The sequence below is a fragment of the Tyto alba genome, unplaced genomic scaffold, assembly GCF_018691265.1.
Source record: "Tyto alba isolate M040663 unplaced genomic scaffold, T.alba_DEE_v4.0 Super-Scaffold_22, whole genome shotgun sequence".
Lineage (NCBI taxonomy): Eukaryota > Metazoa > Chordata > Aves > Strigiformes > Tytonidae > Tyto > Tyto alba.
Window position 1 is genome coordinate 1,241,619 of NW_024881296.1, and position 20,605 is coordinate 1,262,223.

General features: G+C 46.8%; 1 protein-coding gene across 1 annotated transcript in view; it reads left to right on the forward strand.

The window, feature by feature from the left end:
• The first annotated feature begins 729 nt into the window (after positions 1-729).
• Positions 730-20,605, forward strand: part of SLC1A4 (solute carrier family 1 member 4) — a 38,114-nt gene continuing 18,238 nt past the window's right edge. Inside the window, exons 1-4 of the mRNA XM_042795930.1 lie at positions 730-1,350; positions 12,093-12,135; positions 13,603-13,665; positions 20,017-20,183. Coding sequence (XP_042651864.1) covers positions 842-1,350; positions 12,093-12,135; positions 13,603-13,665; positions 20,017-20,183 — 782 coding nt within the window. The 5' untranslated portion in view covers positions 730-841. The remainder of the gene's footprint in view (positions 1,351-12,092; positions 12,136-13,602; positions 13,666-20,016; positions 20,184-20,605) is intronic.

A 20,605-nucleotide genomic window follows, 5' to 3' on the forward strand; every position in this document is an offset into this window, starting at 1 on the left:
CTGAGGGGATGGGGATGTGTGTGAAGTGTGGGGATGCTGAGGGGATGTGTGTGAAGTGTGGGGATGCTGAGGGGATGGACACGTGTGAAGCGTGGGGATGCTGAGGGGACATGTGTGAAGCGTGGGGATGCTGAGGGGATGGACACGTGTGAAGAGTGGGGATGCTGAGGGGAGGCGTGTGAAGCGTGGGGATGCTGTGGGATGTGTGTGAAGCGTGGGAAGACTTGAGGGGGACACCGTGGAGGGTCGTGTGTGAGCCATGGGGACAGCGAGAGAGACGCAAGAGACCACTGAGGGGTCACGTGTGAGCTCCGTGACACGGAAGGGGACACCGAAGGGTTGCGTGTGAGCCGTGGTGATGCTGAGTGAGTTTGTAAGAGTTGTGGGGAGACTGCGGAGACAAATGTGATCCGCGGGAAGGCTGAGGCGGGATATGTGTGAGCCACAGGGGCACCGAGACGGACACAGAGTCCACGGGGGGGGACACGCGTGAGCTCCGTGACACCGACGGGGACACCGAGGGGCCGTGGGTAGGGCGCGGGCGGCTCCGTGAGGGGAGAAGGGGGGTCGCGAGGCGGGACGTGCGGCAGCCACCAGCGGTTATGGCGACCCGCGCCGCCAGCACCCCCACCCCCACCAACCCCCGGCGGCGGGGCGGGGCTTCGGGGGCTGTCCCCGCCCCGTCGGCGGAGCCAAAGACACCGCCCCCACCCCTCCCTCCCGCCCTCCCTCCCGGGCGGGCGGTGGGAGGGGGCGGGGCCTGCCCGTCAGTCAAGTGTGAGGCCGGCGGCGGTGGCGGGAGGTGTGGGGCTGCGCGCCGCGCCGCGCCGCGCCGGGCAGCATGGAGGCGGCGGGGAAGGCGGGCGACGGCCGTAACGGCCATGCGGAGGGCCCGGCGGCGGAGCGGGGCGGTGGGGCTCGGCTGCGGGGCTGTCGGGGTTTCCTGCGGCGCAACGCGCTGGTGGTGCTGACGGTGTCGGGGGTGGTGGCCGGCGTGGCGCTGGGCGCCGCCGTGCGCGGAGCGGAGCTGGGCCCGGCGCAGGTGGCCTACCTGGCCTTCCCGGGGGAGCTGCTGCTGCGGATGCTGCGGATGGTGATCCTGCCGCTCGTCATCTGCAGCCTGGTGTCGGGAGCCGCCAGCCTCGACAGCCGCTCGCTCGGCCGCCTGGGGGGCATCGCCCTCGCCTATTTCCTCGGCACCACGCTGTTGGCCTCCGGCCTCGCCGTCGCCCTCGGCTTCATCGTCCGGCCCGGCGCCGGCGCCTCCTCCCTCAACGCCCCCGGGCTGGGGCTGCCGGGCGCCGTGCCCACCAGCAAGGAGACGGTGGATTCCTTCCTCGACCTCGTCAGGTGAGGCCGCCCCGCTCGCCCCCTTCCACCTCCCCCCCCGCCTTCCCGCCCTCCCGCCGCCGCCGGAGGATGATGACAGACCCGGCGATGTTGCACGCTGCAGCCGGGGAATCCCCCTCTTCCCCCCCCCCCCCCCCCCCCCCCCCCCCCCCCCCCCCCCCCCCCCCCCCCCCCCCCCCCCCCCCCCCCCCCCCCCCCCCCCCCCCCTTTCTTCTCATGCTCCTCCTCCTTATCCAGAGGCACCGCTTTTTGCCCAGGTACCCGAAGCCCTGCCAGATGTCGGGCTGCTGCATGGTGCTCTGCGCTTTCCCCCCTTTATTTTTAATTTTGCCTGGGCGGCTCTGGGGGTAAGTCGAGGCTTGCTCAGAGCTCTGAGTGCCAGGGCCCGTTTTTGGTCCCTCCTGGAGGGAGAGCAGCTCCTGGGTGCTTGCTGCAGGGCAGGCATGGTTTTGCCTGGCACCTTCCCCTGACCCGCTGCCTGTTCCTGCCTGTCTCCCACAGGCAGGGCAGGACAGGGCAGCTCTCCTCATCCCTCACGTGCAGCCTATTTCTTTTATTTCCCCCTCTCTTGCCCCCCCTTTACCTAGTATTCTTGCACAGATGTCAACCTGCCTCTTACAGGTGTGGGCATGGAAATACAGCCCCGTATTTCCATCGAGGACATACCCTAAACATAGTCTGGCATGAAGACGCCCTGTATGTTCGTGAGCTTCACATCTCACCTCTGTGCTGTGCAAAAACAAGACTCACATTCCCCAAAACTACCTGGAAGCAAGGCTTCCACTTATAACCAGATCATAGGCTTTTTGTTTTATACTTATTCCTCCTTGCAAAGTTGTGGACTTTGACTTTTTTTTTTTTTTTTTCTCAGAGCCCATGTCTTTTTGAGATCTGTCCAGCTCTTTAAATAAGAGAGGAACACTTACACAAATGGGGCTAACATCCAGCCAGCTTTTTGAGTATCAGACTTCCAACAGCAGTCTCTTATGCTTTGATGAATCTTGGTGCGGAACCCCAGATGTGAACAACTGATGTGTTTGGTTATCCTGGCTCTGGCTGTGCTGCTTTTTCACACCTGAGTAATGTTGGGCAGTCATAGAAGAATGTATTACAGGTGCACGAGAAAAGCAGTGGAGTAAAGGGAATCTGGGGACCGCCAGCTAGGTTTCTCCTGGTGAGCGTAGCTGAGGGAGCGATGTAAGTGATAGCACATCAGTAGGGAGCGTGGAGGTTTGCTGAAACATTGGAAGATGAATGGCTTTGGAGGTGGTAGATGTTACCAAGATGCAAACAGAAGAGTAAGGGAGGTGCCTTGTGTACCAGTGAAGTGACTGGAGAGTTGTGCTTAGTGAATATCTTGGTAATTACAAAGCTGAGCGGGGGATTTTTATTTAGATCGTTTGCTTTGCTTTTATGAGTTCAGTTTTTCAGCTGAGGGACTTTTTCCTGTGTCTGAGTAAATGGATGTGGCAGTAAAGATAAAAAGAGTTTCTAAAAAAAAAAAAAAAAGCAACCCGAAACTGTATTTACAAATACATGTTAATGTTGTTTTCTCCCCCAGAGAAAATTATGTTCCCTTTGGACGGAAAGTAAGTCTGGTTTGTCCATTGGCAATCACATACTTTGTGTGTCCTCAGCTCACCTCTTAAGGACCAACAGTTAAGGACCTCTCTCAAGAACCAGCAATTTCTGACAGAGCACATTAAGAAGTAATAACAAGACAGTGGGTGTAAGTGGCCTGGCTGTGAAGGTGATACGGAGTTGAATGGGAGTAGACAGGTGAAGGAAAATTACAAAAAAAATTCAGCACGAGTGGGAGAATTGGGAAGAACTGTCGTGGTGGCTGCCCCTGGGTGCGTCCTGGCGTGGCTGCTGTAGCTGGTGTTTCATTCCTGTGTCGCCACACAGCACGGAGTAGGACGTAGCTGGGAAACAGGGCAGGGATGCTGCAGTGAACTTCAGGCTGTGGGTAACATCTGTGAAGCTGGGAGCAGAAAGCTGTTTCTTTCTCTGGTCTGTAAACGCAGGCGGAGGGTTCATCTTCAAGAGAGTTATAAAGGTGGTGGGATTGAGTCCTTAGCTCCAGAGTAACGCTCATAATGATGAGACTTGGTAAACCTGTGGGTGGCAGAGGGATTGCCTTGTGGGAAGTGAGGGGCCAGGGGCTTTCCCCCAGTGCGTGTATAGTGGGCTGTGAATTCAGCTTTTTCTTGGAAGGGCTGTTGCAGCTGCATTGTTGGGCAGTCCAGTTGTCGCAGCAGCCACATCGAAATCCAGTGCAGAAAAGATATATATGGCCATCATGAAAACTCCTGGTCTTGGCACCAACCTCCGACAGACCCAGGGATGGGAGTGAGCTACGTGATTTTTCTGGAAATAATATCTCTCTCTGTCTACCTTTTAATTTTTTTTTTTTTTTTCAGCTGGTCTTGAAAATGTGTGTGTTCTGGTTTGAGCATCAGTCTTGGTCCCTGCCGTGGTGGAAAGTACCAGAGTAACCTCATCTTCAGTTAACAAGGCCTTTAGTCTATAGGGTGTGAAGGGCTGCGGTGGTTGCCTTCAGTGTGGGTGGGTCTTGCAGTATCCTGCTTTTTGCTTTTCCTTTCCTCTCCTTTGGTCGTGAAACTTTCTATTAGATGCAAGAAAACTTTGTTTTCAATTGTGTCACAAGACCGTGTCCCTCAAGGCTTCACTGCTCAGTTTCAGATCAAAGGTAAAAATGAGGTGCAAATGGGTAAACTGAGTCCCCCTAGAGCACTGAAAGCAGATATAAAACATGGCCTAAGGAAGAAACAGTGAAGAGAAAATCACAGCTGTGAGTCAGTATTTACCATGTCTTCTTCAGAGATGACGCAGGGTGTCCTGTCCCAGGATACAGATCCCTTCTGCTTTTGGGAAGTGTATTAGTTAATGACCAAAGATGTTGCTTTCCATTGTCGCAGCAATATCTGGAGGCCAGCTTAATTTTTGATCATGGTTTTCCGTTTCCAAGTCTAAAGCTTCCACACAAACATGCACCTATGCATGCAGACACAACCTCTGGAAAAGAGATTTATCTTGGGTTTTGGGAGCAAATGAACGATGAGTCACCGGTGAACTGAAAGGCTGTCTCTGTTTTGTTTTGTTCCTTGACCATAACCTCCAGGTTTAATTTGCCTTCCTCTGGCTGGAGGTGCTGGTGCACCCTCCTGGTTTCTCTTTTGGCAAGTGCAGGAGGCAAGCCTCAAGCATGCCTGGCCAGTGCTTGGACATGCTGTCTTCTGCCCCAGGACACCATGTGGGGACACCAGAGCTGTCCTGAAGGTGCCTTTGTGTCCTCTCCCTGCCTTTGGCCATCTCATCTCAGATCTTTGGAGCTCCCTAGAAGGTGAGCATGGCCAAAGGCAGGGAGAGGCTGCTGCTCAGTGGTTGTGGGAGGGTTCAGCAAGAGTTTAGAGGTGCTTCCACAAGGCTGATGGCTTAAAAAAGCCCAAATAAACCAAAAAGCGGAGTGTGCTCTGAACCCAGCAGGGACCTTGGATTTTCTTAACTCTGCCCCATGTCAGTGAAGAAAGACAGGCTTATCCAGAGCACCCAGTTCAGGCTCTTAGATTAAGCCAGGAACACTCTTAATCTGCATGATTTTAGCTGAAGGTGGACCTTGTGAACATCTCCAGAGCATCTGGCATGGAGAGCAACTTGGTTGTACCAAAGAGGTGAGCGCCGAGTGTCAGCAGACGATGAGGAGGGTGAAGGCAAATTTTAGAATTTCTGGCTTCATCTCCTACTTGTTCATTTGGTAGAGAAGGCAAAGCAACGGATAACAAAGAGTGCTTGTCATCTTGGCTGTGAAGTGGCTAGCAGGTGGAAGAAGAGGCTAGCTCTGGGATCTGGGGGCTCTGAGGCTCAGCACCCAGCTGGTAGGTGACGTTGCGGAGAGCCAGCTTGGCTCTGATCACGCTGGACATCTAACCAGTGAAAAACAGGTGAGGAGGAGAGAGGTGATGACAAGGAGGTGACTCCAGCCACCAGCTAACTCAGGCTGCCTATTGCTTGTTGGGAAGTGGTTGAAACAGCAGGATCAAGCATTTTGCAAGAATCTATTGATTTGTTAACACTTTTGGCGGGCAATTGTCAAGACTGTATGTTTTGATAAGGTCAGAGATTTGTTTTAGCTCTGATTTATATTTGCTGATTTAACACAATTAAACAGTTTCACAGGAATCTATTGATCCTGTCAAAATTTCCAACAGCAGGTGATCCTGGCATTTCTTTTCAGTGAGTTCAATGTTTTGCTGTAATTTTATACAAAGACTTAAGTAGAAAATCTCACTCATCAGAAAGGAACATTTTAACAAAATAGTTTACGATATTTTTTTTTAGTGGAAAAAAAGGTCTGGAACATGCCTTCTTTGCCCAATTTGGGGAAGAAAACATATTTTGAAACCGTGGAATTGGCTTTGGAAAGGTAATTCTGGTTTTAATCTAGCTCTAGCTGTAACAGCCTGGGGAGGGAAAAAGGTAGTAGCATCATCTTCTTTTTTGAGGAAGGGTACATGGAGGTCCGCATGTCTGCCCTGAGCCGTGAGGTCAGGCCGCCAGGCAAGTCTGCAACAGCATTTTAAATTTTATTGCTCTTCACTGCCCTTTCTGTCTCTCTGCCAGAGGTTACCAGCTGTGCTGCCAAAGGGAGCACCCATGGTGCCATCAGCAAGCCCGTGCGTTGGCTCCGAGCCTTCGGAGCCGGAGGGAAGGCAGGCATGGGCTCGAGCGCAAGGAGAAGCATCGGTCACGTTTTGCTGGCTGGGCTGCAGAGCAGATGGCCAGGGTGGGCCATGGAGTCCAGAGCACACATCCAGTGCTCGGGCACCAGTCACTCCAGTAGCACTTATTTCTTATAGCCTTGGTCTTTCTGGTGAGTCACCTGAAAGCAGCAACTGTGAAGGCTGTCTCCGAAATCCCGATGTGGTAAGAGCAGAATTTGACTGTTAGGAGAGGAGGGGGGGATGCCACCTTTGTAGCGATAACGGAGTAAGAAGTGGCCAGAGAACAGCTGCAGTTCCACCAACAGCAGGTCCCCAGGATAGGCTAACCACATAGCTGGATGGCTAGCTCTTAACTCTGGGGTACTCTCGGAAAAAAGGGAAGTAGTAAATATTACTGTCTACCTTTGAGTTGTCTTCTGAGCCTGGATCCTCTCTTGAAGTATAGGGATTGCTGACTGATTTTTGTAGGAAGAACTCCATGTTTTCATTCATGTGTCTGCACTGTCTGGTGGGGTGTTTTTAGGAAGCCTCTGAACATTTCTGCTCATTTCTTTTGTTCTTTATATTCATTACCTTTTACTATTGACTCCCCCCAGTTATGTTTTATTTTCCAAGCAACAAAGATGCAGACTGGACCATTAAGACAAAAATGTACCAAATATCTGCTGTAAGTAAACTAATTTTCAAGTTTCTGTGTGTTAAAGCAAATGCACGCACTCATAAATATGTTTATGCCCGGGGCATGTATTGTGCATCTACATACATATCAAAAAGAAGATGAGAAAAATTATTGTGTGATATTGAATTAAAATCTTGGGACAGAAAGAAAAATAAAGGTGCTGAAGCAATCCAAACTGGGCTCTGCCAGTTGCCACAGACAGCACTAAGGTTGCTGTCAGTGGACTCTTATCACTGAGAACAATTCATTGAAAAAAAGCTGGAGCTATTGCAACACATGATATTTTTGCCAGGCTTCCTGACAAAAATATGTTTTCCAACAGCAAAGTTTTTGGCCTCAGAAGTGGAACCTTTTAGTAGGAAGCAATGCAAGAGGAATGCGTAGTATTTTAGGGTTTCATTCTGCTTGCCTGGATTTCCCTTCATGCTTTTGCTGCCAGAGCAAAGTTGTTTGCAAAGCTCTAGCAAAATAATTGTTTTGAAACAGTTATTAATAATAATCCCTTACACATGCAATGAAGGAATTCCTGTGCCATCCTTACGCTGCTGGTGGAAAGGTACATGGTAAGGGAGGAATTTGCCCGTAATATCTAAATTGAGAAGGATTGGAACTACAGCCCCCTTTTGCTCCCTTTACAGCTTCAGGTTTCCTTAGTCATCTAGGATTCCCCGTAGTGGATTCTGCAGCTGAACTAAGATTTCCAGTACAGCAAAAGTGAGACCTTGCTAAATTTGGTTAGGGGAGTAATGGTCCCTTCTTGCTTGGAGGGAGCAGCTTTTCCCTGGAGAAAAGGGAAAAGCTGCATTTACCCAGCTGTTCATGGGGAGATGGTGTGACGAGTACAGTATTCAAACAGGAAGTATTCAGACCCTGAAAGTCGTGCTGCTGCTTTCTGGTGCCTATTTTAAGAGGATCCAAAACAGATGCTTTCTCACCCCATGTGTTGTGGAGGTTTCCTGGCGTAGCCCAGCTGCTGCACCAGCCTCGGGGCACGATGGATTTCTGATATTTTGGGGAGCGGGCCCTCTGCATGATTTGCAGCAGGCAGGCAGAGACTTTCCTGTGCGGTGCTTGGCGAGGGGAGTAAAGTCCCTCTGTACCACCTGCTTCCCCTTTACACCGCAGAGGCGGTTGGGTCCGTGCGTGGGTAATCCATCTCGCTCTGCGGAGCCGGGTCCCTGCAGCAGTGGGCACCTGGGGTGCATGCAGCACGTCTGTCCCCCTGCCGTAATGCCACGCGTTGCTGGCTCGTCTCATTCTTGCCCTACACAGCGAGTTTTGTCTCTGCATCACAGGGCCAAGGCTGCCTGATCCCCGACCCCTGCGCTGGGCTCCTTATCACCGAGACTCAGGGTTTCCTCAGTGGTGTGCTCTTGTGATAGCCCATATCCGCTTCAAAAAGGTGACAGTGTTCTCTAGCACAGGGCATGGAAACAGCAGGGATGGGGCCATTAGAAACAGCAGCAACAGCCAGCAGTCCAGTGATAGAACCATGGTGATTTCCTTAAACTCCGCATTCACATCTGGTACGAGCTTTCAAAGCAGAAAAAAACGACTCAACATTTGGTCTGCGCAGAAAAACCAACTGGCAGACACCCATGTTTAATTTGCATGCCCAATTACCCAGCGCATCAGCTTCCCTCTTTGCTGGTTCACCCGGACAGGAGGGATGTTTGCGCTTCCCCATGTGACGACTCTGCTTGGCCTTGGGGATGTGGTGAATGCTGACTCTCGGGGACAGAGCAGGGCCTGGGTTTCTGTGGTGGGTGAACTTTGCCTCGCCGTGCACGGTGAGCAAAGGCAGAAGGCTCAAGCATGTGATGAGCCCAGGCAGGTCACCAGCCAGCTTTCAGCTCTCCCTGGAGCACACAGCATCCTGACCCCCTTTTTTTTTTTTTCTTGGTACTGCTGTGGTATTCTTGAACAAATCCATTTTAAGGTAAAAATCTGCAGTCTGTCCTACCCACAATTAAAGCTTAATTAAACTTGCACACTGTCCAATCATAGGTGAACAATGAGTGTAGTCTGTGCAGAGCTTGTGCCTCTAAGATAAGCCATTTATTTGTTCGTTGCTTTTTATAACCTGACACATTTTGTGCTTAAACTTCATGATTTGAAACAAAGAGGAGCAAAACATTATTTTACGCGTTGTTGTGACCTTGCAGTCGGGTGTACTTAGAAGTTGGATTCAATGAAACACAGAGCTCCTTCTGAGCTGCTGAACTGCAGGCTGACTTTTTTACTTGGTGGACTGTCAAAAATGCTCTTCACTGTCCTCCAGGTTAACTCCTGTGACTGGTGCTCCAGGGATAAAGAAGAATGACTGCTATATGCTTGTATTTAAATAGCTTTTGTTCTGTCCACATTTGAAGCAAGAACCTGCCCCTTTCCTTGCTGTAGCAGGGCTGCTGGCATCACTTAAGTATGTGCTTTTAAGTACATGCTTGGTGTTCAGTTCGTGTTTAATTACTGCAGCCCATGCCTGACATACTGCGTAAATTATGGAGGGTTTGGCTTCTCAGCCACATTTAAACATGGGAGAACCATATTGTTTAGGCTTTAGGATTGCTTCCTTTGGCTTTGTTTCATCAGGATGGAAAAGCTGATTAAAAAAAAAGAAAAAAAGTAATTTGATTTCTGGTTGGTTTTCAGTCTTTCATCTCTTTGCTTCTTCAAAATCCAGGCAGTTTTTTTTTTAAAAAAAGTAATCATCCTGCTATGAAAAGTTGAAAAGAAATATCCTTATTTTCCCAACAATATGTTCTCTTGTTTTGGTTAAAGCAGTGCACTAAGCTGGGCCCCTTTGTATATGTGATGTTTTACTCCTGATAAAAGTAAGTTTGCTTTTACTTTACATGAGGTTTTTATCCACCAGAGAGTTCCAGCTGTGCAAGAAATTGCTGTCTTTCCATTGATCTTACTTGACCAATTCTTAAGCATCTTTGCAGAGTTTGAGCTTGCTCTCCTGCTTTCAGACAGACAGCTGTATTGTCAAATTTTAAGGAGAAAAAGTTGCTGTTTCTTTCATGCTTAGTGGAATGTAGACCTCAGAAGCCAAATTATTCTTACAGCAATTTGGCTCTCGCAACTGCCTCCTAGTACACAGTACACATGTAATGCAACAGAGAGAGAGGCTGAGGAAGTTCACAGGAGCCACTTGTTTGGTGAAGGTCCATGTACTTTACATTGCTCTCAAGGCTGTGGGAAAACCCTCCCTGTGTGGCAGGATAACAGAGCTATGCAATGGAAAAGACTGAAGTCCTTCTCTGTGCCGTATCTTAATCTCCCTCTTGCTTTCAAAGATTTCACTCTGCTGCTCCATTCCTTGCCGTGGTTCAGATTTGCACTTTCCATGTCATTTGTGGAATGATCACAACTGAAAGCCTGGTTTAAAAATCATGTTTGCCAGGGTAACTACAGAAAAAACAGGGGGGAATTTAGCAGGGCACAGCCTGGAGGTAGCTGCAGCTTCCCTGGAGCAGTGCAAGGAGCTAAGGATGGGGAGCAGTCACCCAAATGTTTTTTGCCACAGTGAACTGGCTCTTTTGTTTCTGTGAGAAACAAGCCCACGTATATATAAAAAAAAGTTTTATTGGGGACAAAGTCAGTGGAGCAAAGAATACAGCGCTGGGTGCAATGGCGTGCCCTGGAGCCAAAGGGGCTCCCTTTTATTGTATAAATGGTTACAATATTCATCTACTCTAATACATACGCATCACTACTTCTAAGGATAGGGAGGGAATATTTCAATTAGTTCCGAGAAATCATTAACATATCCCCCCAACCCAAATTCCTCCCGCCGCGCTTGCGCAGTGCTCCCTGGTGGCCGTGGGCAGGGGTCTGCAGATGAAGGCTCGTAGTCTTCTTCACTGTGTTCGCTCGTTGACCCTTATTTCTGCGCAAACTCAGTCTTGTGGTCACGTACACCTTGTCCTTCAAGTCTGGGCTAATTTGTAGCTCCTTTGTCTTTATGGCTCAGTGTTTTCAGTTCCTCTCTTATCTCAAGAACAAGAGGTAACAGAGAGGGCCCATCATGTTCTTTCTCATTCCATTGCAAAGGAGTTACCATCCTTTGATATGGATCATCTGGTGAGCATTCCCAAGGAAAAAGGGGGGGCTGTTGGGTTGCTGTTTCCTCTGATCAATCCCCCTCCCTTCTCTTTTCCCACTAGTAAATTATTTTACTTTTCTTAAAATTTGTATCATTGTACTAATAATAGCTTCAGCCCAATTCAATAAAAGTAATTGTTTAATTACTTTTAGCGAAAGCAAAATTCTTCTATTATTTATCACATTTCCTTACCATAAGAATTGCCATGCCTCCTGGATGAGTTTGGCTGGCAGTGTTTTCAGGTTGTATCTCTAGCCTTCCTGCCCTCGCCGGCTAGGGTCGTGTTGTGACCCCAGAGATCAACTGTTATTCCTATTTTGCTTTCTGACACAGCAAAAAAAAGCTGCTGTTTGGCTAGGGGAACGCATGCTCTTTGCCCACCATAAGGGGAAGAAGGAAGCATAGCATTAAAACCAACTACAAAATATAACAAGAAGCAACTTTTTCCTTATGTGGTCCAGCTAACCATTTTTCTTGTTGCTTCATAGATGCATATATACACTGGATGCCCCTTAGAAGTGTATGTCACTGCATGCTATCCTCTTTGCACAAACGTGATGTTGGATTTGCGTTTCTGTAGGAGGGCACTACCGAATTCAGATGTTGCAGCTTTCCATATGAGCTGCCCCTACTTTCATCTGTGCTGTTTAACTGCTTAAGCCCTTGCAGACAACCCTGGCCTGTGACATTGTTCTGCTTTACCTCGGTGTTCAGGGAAGCTGACCTTGTTGTGTTGAAGGGTTAAGCCGTTCTCTTAAGTGGATTTTGCTGATTGGATTGTCCTTCATGTTGATGCTGTGAGCAAAGTGTAATCGCATGAGTAATGTTAAAAATCTGCCTGACCCTGGAGACCATAAACTGTTGCTGCAGATGGTGGGGCTAAGCCGGTTTCTGTAGCCACTGACTGATGGGTGGGTATGACTAGCATCCTGTCTGATTGCCTCTGGTGTCCCTACCCAAAGAGTTAGGTGTGGCAGACAAGCAGGGACCTTTTTCATGTGAGGAAAAAAAATGCCACTCACACTTCTGGAGTTGTAGCAGGACATCTGCTCTGTGTTGCCAGACTATCTTCTGTAGTGTGTACCTCACTAATGGCAGTATGCTTGCCTTTGCAAATGGAATTCAGTTTCTGAGAGCAGAACACTTTGGTGCGTTTGTTTTAGAAGTTCTACAAGAAATATTTAATTTTCTTGTTTGTATTTTACAGAAACCTGTTTCCTGCAAATCTTGTTGCTGCAGCTTTCCGGACGGTAAGACATGGGTGGACTTTGGACATGAGCTACAGTGTACAGACAGACAAAGTGACTGCTCCTTTTTGGAAAAGGACTAGAAAGATTGTGAAGTAAATTCCAAAAGTTAATTTACTTTTAGTAGGTGGGATTTTTAAAAGCACCTGACGTAATCAAACATATAACTACCATGGCAAATGGTTTGATTTTGAAAAATACTCCTCAAACAAAAGCATGCTTGTAGCCTATGTTTTGTACCTCCACCAAAAATGTTCTTTAAACTTTTATACTTTGGGTGCCATGTTGGGCAGCAGTGGCAACTCTGCTTTGTGCCAGGCTGCTTACCACTTTGCAGGAGCTAGCTAGGAAACCCTTGGGTACATAGTTTGGAGCTGGGCTCAGAACAGACAAGGCCAAAGACTTTTAGTCTCCCATGTGTGTAAGTATTACCTGTTGCCTGATGCTTTTATGCAGTATTTTCCATTGTATCCCTTGCTGGATTAATTGCTCAGCCTGGCTTCTCTTCTGACAGAGGACTAAGTGTGATAGGATGATAACTGGCACCAGAACATAGTGTGGCTTAAACTGATGGACAGGAGCTGTGGGGCTCCAAGAAAATTTTGATTTAGTTCTTACTGCTAATCCTATATGTCAGGGTAGACACTGTTGAGAGTATTGTTACGGGGCAGAGTGATTCTTTATGATACAGGAGCAGAATAATAGCTTTTACCTTCATGGTATTCTGTGGGTTTGCTTTTGTATTAAAACCAAGGTCAAACTCTTAAAATCAAGTTCCATTTTGAGTGTATATATAATACAGTACAAGTCATGCCATAAATAAAAATAGGATCAGTACAAAACTGTCATTAAGAAAAGGATATTCTGTGATACCTCAAGTGGCAGAGTTCTGTATGTTCAGGAATGAAATAAAGAAGGCCTCCTTTCCTCTGTGCTGCTCTTGTCACAGGTAATTGGCTTTTCTTTCCCCTATTTCATACCTAAAGAAAACAAGCCCAAAGAAGTGCTCTGCTTTTGAGAGCTGTCTAGCTTATTTATCAAAGCAAACGATTGCCCTAGATTTTAGATGTTTTACTGACAGCTTTACTGCCTACTCCACCATTTCTAACGGTGAAATGGCACAAGGTGCCACTTGCCTCTGCAGGGGCCCGTGTGACAGTGTGGTGTGTGAGCAACATCAGGGTGGAGGAAAGGGAAATTCCTCAGCTGCTGCCCAAACCTGGGAGCCCAGGGGTCACAGAGCACTTCTCTGTTGCCACATGGGGAAGGAGCTGCATATGCTGTCACTCCTTTTTCCTGTGCAGGATAGGCTCGTTAGCCTCCACAGTATGTTCTCCAGAAAAAGTCTTCCTAACAGTAATTTCCTTGTGAAATGCTGGGTGATATGATCATCTTGATGATCTGATCGGCAAACATGGTGGGTTGTCGCCACAGTGGGGTTTTTGTTTGTTTGTTTTTTCTTACCTGCAGTATGCCACAGAATATAAGATGCTGCTCAGAAATACTACCTCTGGAAACGTCACGTGGGAAAAGGTAAGGTCACATCTTATTTTTTTATACAAACACTTATCAGCTGTAATATTTGACTGCTTCGCAGTCTTTAATCCTCTCCATCAGTCATTAAAAAGAAGCAAGTACTTTTCTCTGCCTGGAACTGAGACACACACCAACCAGATGAGTTACCCACAGCCACACAAGAAAGCTACAATGGATAAAAGATTTAGGCTCAACTGATCTGTCCTTATTTTTAGGCCATGATTTCTTAGACTTGGTCTCACTCAATCTGAGTTTTGATTAATCACTGCCTGATGTTTCCAAGTAACTCCATAGACTTGGAATTAAATAGCAATCAGGCTGGCTGAATATGTTCCTTAAGTCTAACTCTTCATTAACAGTTTGGAGAGAATGAGCTTTTTTTCCACTACCCAAGGCTCTTAAAAAAAAGGGGTTAGTTGAGCATTTTTTCTTGTTGCCACGCTGCTGAAATTTTGTTTGAAGCAGTAATAAGTGGTCTGAAGGAGTGAAGATTATTGACAGAACATTGCAAATAGGCTGCTATTGCAATGGTGTCAAAGGAAACTAATTTGTAGGTGTAACTGGGGTAGAGAGTGTTATCTTTCATGTGTAGCTTGTAGGACTTTCAGAGATGCTCTGTATCCCATTGAGTGGCATCTCTCCTGCAGGATGGGGCTATCAAACATCTTTATTATTGGCCAGAGCCAACATGTTGCAGGTCCAGCAAGAATTACAGTTGTCTTACAGGCAGCATGCTGTGAAACAGACTCGGTATCCCAGCCCTGTGATGTGTCACCTCACTCCAAATGAAGTATCTCATGTGTTTTCATGGGATTTTGGGGAGACAGGTCTGGGACTGGCAATGACTTTTTGGACTATTTTGTATTTCTCAGGCTCATTCTGACTATCTGAGATCAGTCATCCCAACTGGATGCTGGGTTACTATATTTTTAATTCAATTAATTTGAATGCCCCTAGGGCAAGAGGCTTGTATTTGTCATGGAAGGGCTCATCTGGGGCTTGCCCACCGGTCTGTAAAATCATGGAGGAAAAAGCAGTTTATGTTCATCTGGAGGGATGCTGAAGCATATCTCTGATCACAGGAAGTGCTGGCCCTGTTACCTTCTCCTCACCGCGTGTGGTGCGTGAGCAGGCGATGCAGAACAGCTTGTTTCTCAACTCTGCTTTTGGCTGACGGGCTGAACTTTCGCCAGCCCCAGCGGCAGGGCGACGGGTGGCTCGGGTGGCACAGGAACTGAGCAGGGGAAAAGTCAGCCCTCTCCTAGAAGCCGGCTATCCCCCGGCTAGCGGTTTCCCCAGGGAAGCAGGCAGCCCCCCCTGCCCAGGCTCTGCCCGTGCCTGTGTGATTGCATTAGCCCAGATCTGCGCTCACCCCATCCGGCACGGACGCGCGGCAGTGACGGCGGAAGGGCCGTGTGATCCCAAAACAGCACTTTCTCTTCTCGGCCATTATATCCTCAGGCAGTACGTGCCCGTGCAGCCTCATGCTGTTAAAAACCAAGTTCAATATGAAAGGCTGTAATGATGTGCACTTAGACACGTGTGTTTGCTTACAGAGTAGAGTTATTCTTCATTTAAGCAGGGTTAAACAAAAGGTGAAGAAGACTCTTCTTATTCATCTTCAGTGTCAAGTTTGATAGGGGTTCCTTGGCAACCAAGCACGGATCAGGGCCAACCATATCCATTGGACATAGGCTTGGCTGTCTGGTACTTTTTTAATGCTTGTTCAAAGCCATCACTCTTCCTCAAGAGGCAAAGAGTGCATCTTTCGGCTATTTAAAACATGAGCTTCTTTTTCAGTTTCCTTCTCTACTTTCCCACTTATCAGACTCTTGTTTGATTCAATATCAGAAAAAATACTCTGAATTTGTCACCAGTGCCTTTTTTTTTTTTGCCAGCAGTTATGATGTAAAAGTTATTTCTGCTATTAATTTTCCAAAACTTTTCTTCAGTTGTTGGAACAAAACTAGAGCTCAGCTTCTTGAATTCCAGAGGACGCCCTACTGTCTCTAGGGAAGAGCAGACCAAATAAAAAGAAAGCATCATCTCCGTTTCAGTACTGGTCAGACCATATTATTTGTGGATAGATGAGGGTTAATTTTGGTAAGGAAGAATATGCTTTTTGAGTAATACATAGTATAAATATCATAGTGATAGAAGTTGGGTTCCAGGGAAACAAGACGATATTCCTATCTAATGTTTTCTTTCATCACCAGAATATTTGGTTGAAGAGGAGAAATGTTTTCCTTCTACTTTCCATATGAATAGTGTAGAGCAAAATTTTCCATTGATTACATTTTTCCCCCCCCACTGGTTAATAGGCCTCGTCTTCTCTTGCTGATGATATGAATAGTGGAGCACGTAGATGTCTGCTCAGCCACATCCTTTTTGTTGTTTCACATGCTCCCCTCATGTTTACCTAGCTTTTATGGTTACATCCTCTCTGTCCCTTCAGCAGCAAGGCTTCCTGGGGCACAGACTATCTGAGTTTCCCATCTGCAGCACAGGGAGGTTGTGGGGGGACTCTTGAATTCCTCTTCTGGCAGCAGTAAAAATACACAAACTGGCGATTGCTCCTCTTCCTCACATCACATGGCTGCATTTTATTTTCAGTTCCCTACTACTGGGACACCTCAGTGTCAGCAGTTCTTTCCATGATAAGCATTTTGTTTCAAGAGCTAAAAAACAATAGTATCTTCAGAGAAATTCAAGGACCAGAAGAGCTCCATGAATCTTCCTACCAGAACACATAGTTTCAAGCAAACAACAAGGCGTCCCATAGTTTATCCAGGAACAAAGGTCTCATTAAAGCTGGTTTTGTTTGGTGTCCACAGTGCTGCTTGGTTTGGCAGCGCCTTTGGGGTGATGCACTCTTCTGTTAAGGTACAAAAAGTCTGTTCAGCATCTGCCAGTTTTAGAGGCTGGGATTGAGAGGATCTTCTGCTGAGGATTTACTGCTGGACTCTTTCCATATTGTGCTGCAAGGAGGTGAAATTCCCTGAGGGCTGCAGATTGTTCCCTTGATTTTCAGGGAGCAGTTTCTTGCAGTAAGTTGCTATTCCATGCAAGCGATGCACCTTCTGCCCACATCTGTGGCGGTGGGAGGCGATGGTGAATGTTGCATGTTGTAAAGAAATTGGGTCGAGGAAGAAAGGGAGAGCAGGACCTGAAAGGGGCCACAGGATGACAGTGTCTAGAGGGAAACAGCTAAGAAGATTTTGGTGGCTGTGCATGGAGTCCTCCCTCTGGTCAGCCAGAATTCAGGCGTCCCCAGATCACAGGACCTAGGCTTGAAGGACTAGTAAGTGTGAGCACTTGGAGAAGAGCAGCAGCAGTGGTCGCAGTGCCAGGAGCAGGGTGGAGCGAGACATCTCCGAGGGTGAAAGAAGACTAAACTCTGTGTATTGTCATTCTGGAGAGGTACAGGGGAGTTTGAGGAGAGTTGGCCAATTGATGGACAGTAGGCCACTGTGAAGGTTAAGATGAAAGGTGAGAAGCCACCTGTGTCCTGCCTGTAGCTAACTGAGGACACTACTATCTCTTGCTCTCCTCCAGCTTCCCAACAACAAAATTTGGCAAGCCTTTGGCACCCGTAGCTCTGAAGAAGGTGGAGCAGCTGATGCTTGTGGGGACTGAATGACCTAGAAGAGCCCTGGGCATCTCTAGTCAGGGAAGTGACCTTCCAAATTAAGCACTAGGAGCTCTGGCCCTGGTTCTCCTGTGTGTCCCCCAAGCTCTGTCCTCTGTGACCCTGTGTGCCCTATGCAGCTGGTGGGAAGCTGGACAATCCTCCTGCAGATTCAGTACACTTCTGCCTCATTCCTGAGACTGGATCTCTGAGAAGCCCAAATGGTAGCAGGTTGCTGGGCTTCAGGCTCACACTGCTGCATTTAATGAGCTGAGAAGCAGATCTCCAGTAGGAGTTTAAAGGGTGGAGATGCTTTGCAAAACATCAGTATAAAGTAGTATAATGAAATTCCCTCCCAGTAACATCCAGGTCAGGATGCTGGGCACTTTCAGCGGCTTGAAACACTGAAGTTCTGTTCCATAGCAAAGTTTGATATCTCTTTTTTTCTGAATGAGAACCAAAGCAAAAGAGCATTCATTGTTTTTAGGGTATTTTTATTGTGGAAAAAGTTTGGGCTCTTTATGGTAAAATTCTATTCCAAGCTGAACTTTTCATATAGCCTTGTATTAAATGAACCTGATACAAGATGTTATAATATAAAATAATGAGTTGGAAAAAAAACCCCAAACGAGGTGAAGAGTTCTGTCAAAATGAAAAAGTGTTGCATTTACTCTATGTGAATGAACTGTTTCTTTTCTGATGTAAAAATGTTCACATTTTGCCCAAGTTGACATTTCCCAGAGAGCACTTTGGTTTTGATGAAATGACATGGCAGCATTATTTTACACATTTACTTTCTTCCTGCTAATAAATTAGTCATAAAATTTGAGACTCACATCGATATGTACATTGTTACTGATAAATTGTCACTGAAATTTTGGTAAAATCTCTTTATGGTAAACTTTCTCTCCTGCCCTAGAGTTATGTTTTACCAACAGAAGTGAAAAACAGAAAAACATATGCATGTCATCTACACAGACAATTTATTCAGTTAATAGAAAGGTGTCACTTTTTTGTCTAACTTTTCTAACCACAGAAGAGTTTAGGGCTTTTAGGCACACAAAACAGAACCTAGACAAAACTATCCAGAGAGAAAAGTGTTACTACACGTGGAGAAAGCAGCACGTTTCTTCAGACGTCTCTGGAGATGCACTGCGCCCCATTCTTAATATACTGTCCATGTTTTCAGTTCTTTCAACTGAAAATGAAATACATACCGACAACTTAGCCCTGAACAAGCAGCCACCATAAAAAAACCTGCAGATTCTATATCTAATTGTTTTGTTGCTAGCAAATAAAAAAAGCCAGACCTTCACTGTTTGTAAATGCTTTTGTTAACAGCAGTTTAGCCTTCATGCTTTTGTGTATAACTTATGTTTTATCCCCTTCCATGCAGTACTTTGTTTCCACCTGCCACTAAGATACAGTCCAGTTCAGTGGTATACATCCAGCAAAAACATCTCAAGCAGGCTGGTTTTATCAGATTTAGCAGATCAGTATCCCTAGTTCTTTAGTCAATATTAATTTCAAGCTTTTTAGCTCAGAATATATTTTTCTTTCCTAGTGTTGAGCTAGTGTCTGCTTAAACTAGCCAGAAGGCCAAAAGTTGTACACAAACCTAATCTGTTTTAGAAGTCCTTCCAAATAAAACAAATATTTCACATGTTAAGCTTGTCCTGCCAAGTTGGGGGGGGGGAAAAAAAACAGTTTGTCAAAACAATTATATTTTTATGTAGGCCCAAGAATACTCATTCAGTTCGTATTATACTACATTGCCAAATAAGCTCCAACTCTCTTTGAGAAACAAACCATGAAGGACCAGCAGAGCAGACTTGTGAGTAGACTAGTTTTTGTCAATAGGTGGATCCTGTTTTTATCGTCTTCTACCACACAGCCACGTGATTTCTGAGAAGGGAAACAGGTATTTCTTCTGTTCTCTCTGTATCTCCTACAGCTGATGTGAATAGATGAATGAGTAGGTTTCCCCAGTTTGCCACCTTTCTCTGCCCCTCTCCACACTTTCCGCTTCATAACGTTGGTTGTTTTCTCTCGTGATTTTCACCCTGACATAAATATTGCACTAAAGCAAGCGACCTGGTGGTTTCTGAGAGCGGATTCCCATCAGCAGTGTCAGGAAATAAGAGCATGCTTGGGGCCAGACTGCTGCAAGCCTCTTGTAGGTATGATTTGTTTAGGTGGTAGGAATATCATAGTGCTGACAGTGAACGACACTTGGTGGAAAAGCAGATCTAGGAAGCCAATATCACCAGTATCTGCCCTTTATACCTGCGGTCTCTCCCACACCCATCTTCCCTTGTGGGGAAACGGGGAGGAAAGTTTCAGTCTTTTAACTGCACATGTGTGATTGGTGCCCATGCTGTTTCGCATCTGCGGTGGAGCTTGTCCTGGGTAAAATGGGGAGGTTTCCTGTTCAGTTCACTGAGAGCACACGTGTGATATTGAAGGGCATGAGGGAAGGTAGTGGCAGGACCTTGCCTTCTCCAGTGAACCCATGCCAGCTCATAACTAGGGAGGTTTGTATCTAGACTGCGTCCAGATCTTGTTTGGTTCGAGAAAATAGGTTGTCTCTTCCCAAAATAGGTTCTACTTGTTGATTTTAGATCAATCAGGCAGCAACAAAATGAGGTGACCCTTTTGTTGGGTTTTGTGCCAGTCTCACATATATCTAACAAGCTGCCTTATTTTTTTTGCCTCTGCAGATCCCTGTCGGTACTGAAATTGAAGGGATGAATATCCTGGGACTGGTGTTGTTTGCTCTGGTTTTAGGAGTGGCGCTGAAAAAACTTGGCCGGGAAGGGGAAGATCTGATTCGCTTCTTCAATTCATTCAATGAGGCAACTATGGTCTTGGTTTCCTGGATTATGTGGTGAGTGTGTGACTACAGATACATCTGCAGTACAGTATTATGCTCAATTCAGGAATCTCACCTTTTATCCATCTCTCCAGATTTCTCCTACCAGATCCCTCATCACAGCAAAAGTGAATGTAACATTGTCACACAGTGGGGTTTTTCTTCTTGCTTGTGCCTTGTAATTGGACAGTCACACATAGCTGAAGGTTATCTGTCTGGAACACTTCAGAGGGTTGCTTAAAAATCCTCTCCAGGACTCCTTTTTGATTAATTAGTGGAAAGGAGGCTTTCTATTTCAAAGCAGCATAAGCCCCTGGCTAGCTGCTATCATGTGCCTAAAGGCACTGGCCTTCAGTGGATAAAGGAGATGTGAGCAAGTGAGGAATATGGTCATGTCAAGGCCAGGAATGTTTGTGTTCAGAATGCACTTGCAAATG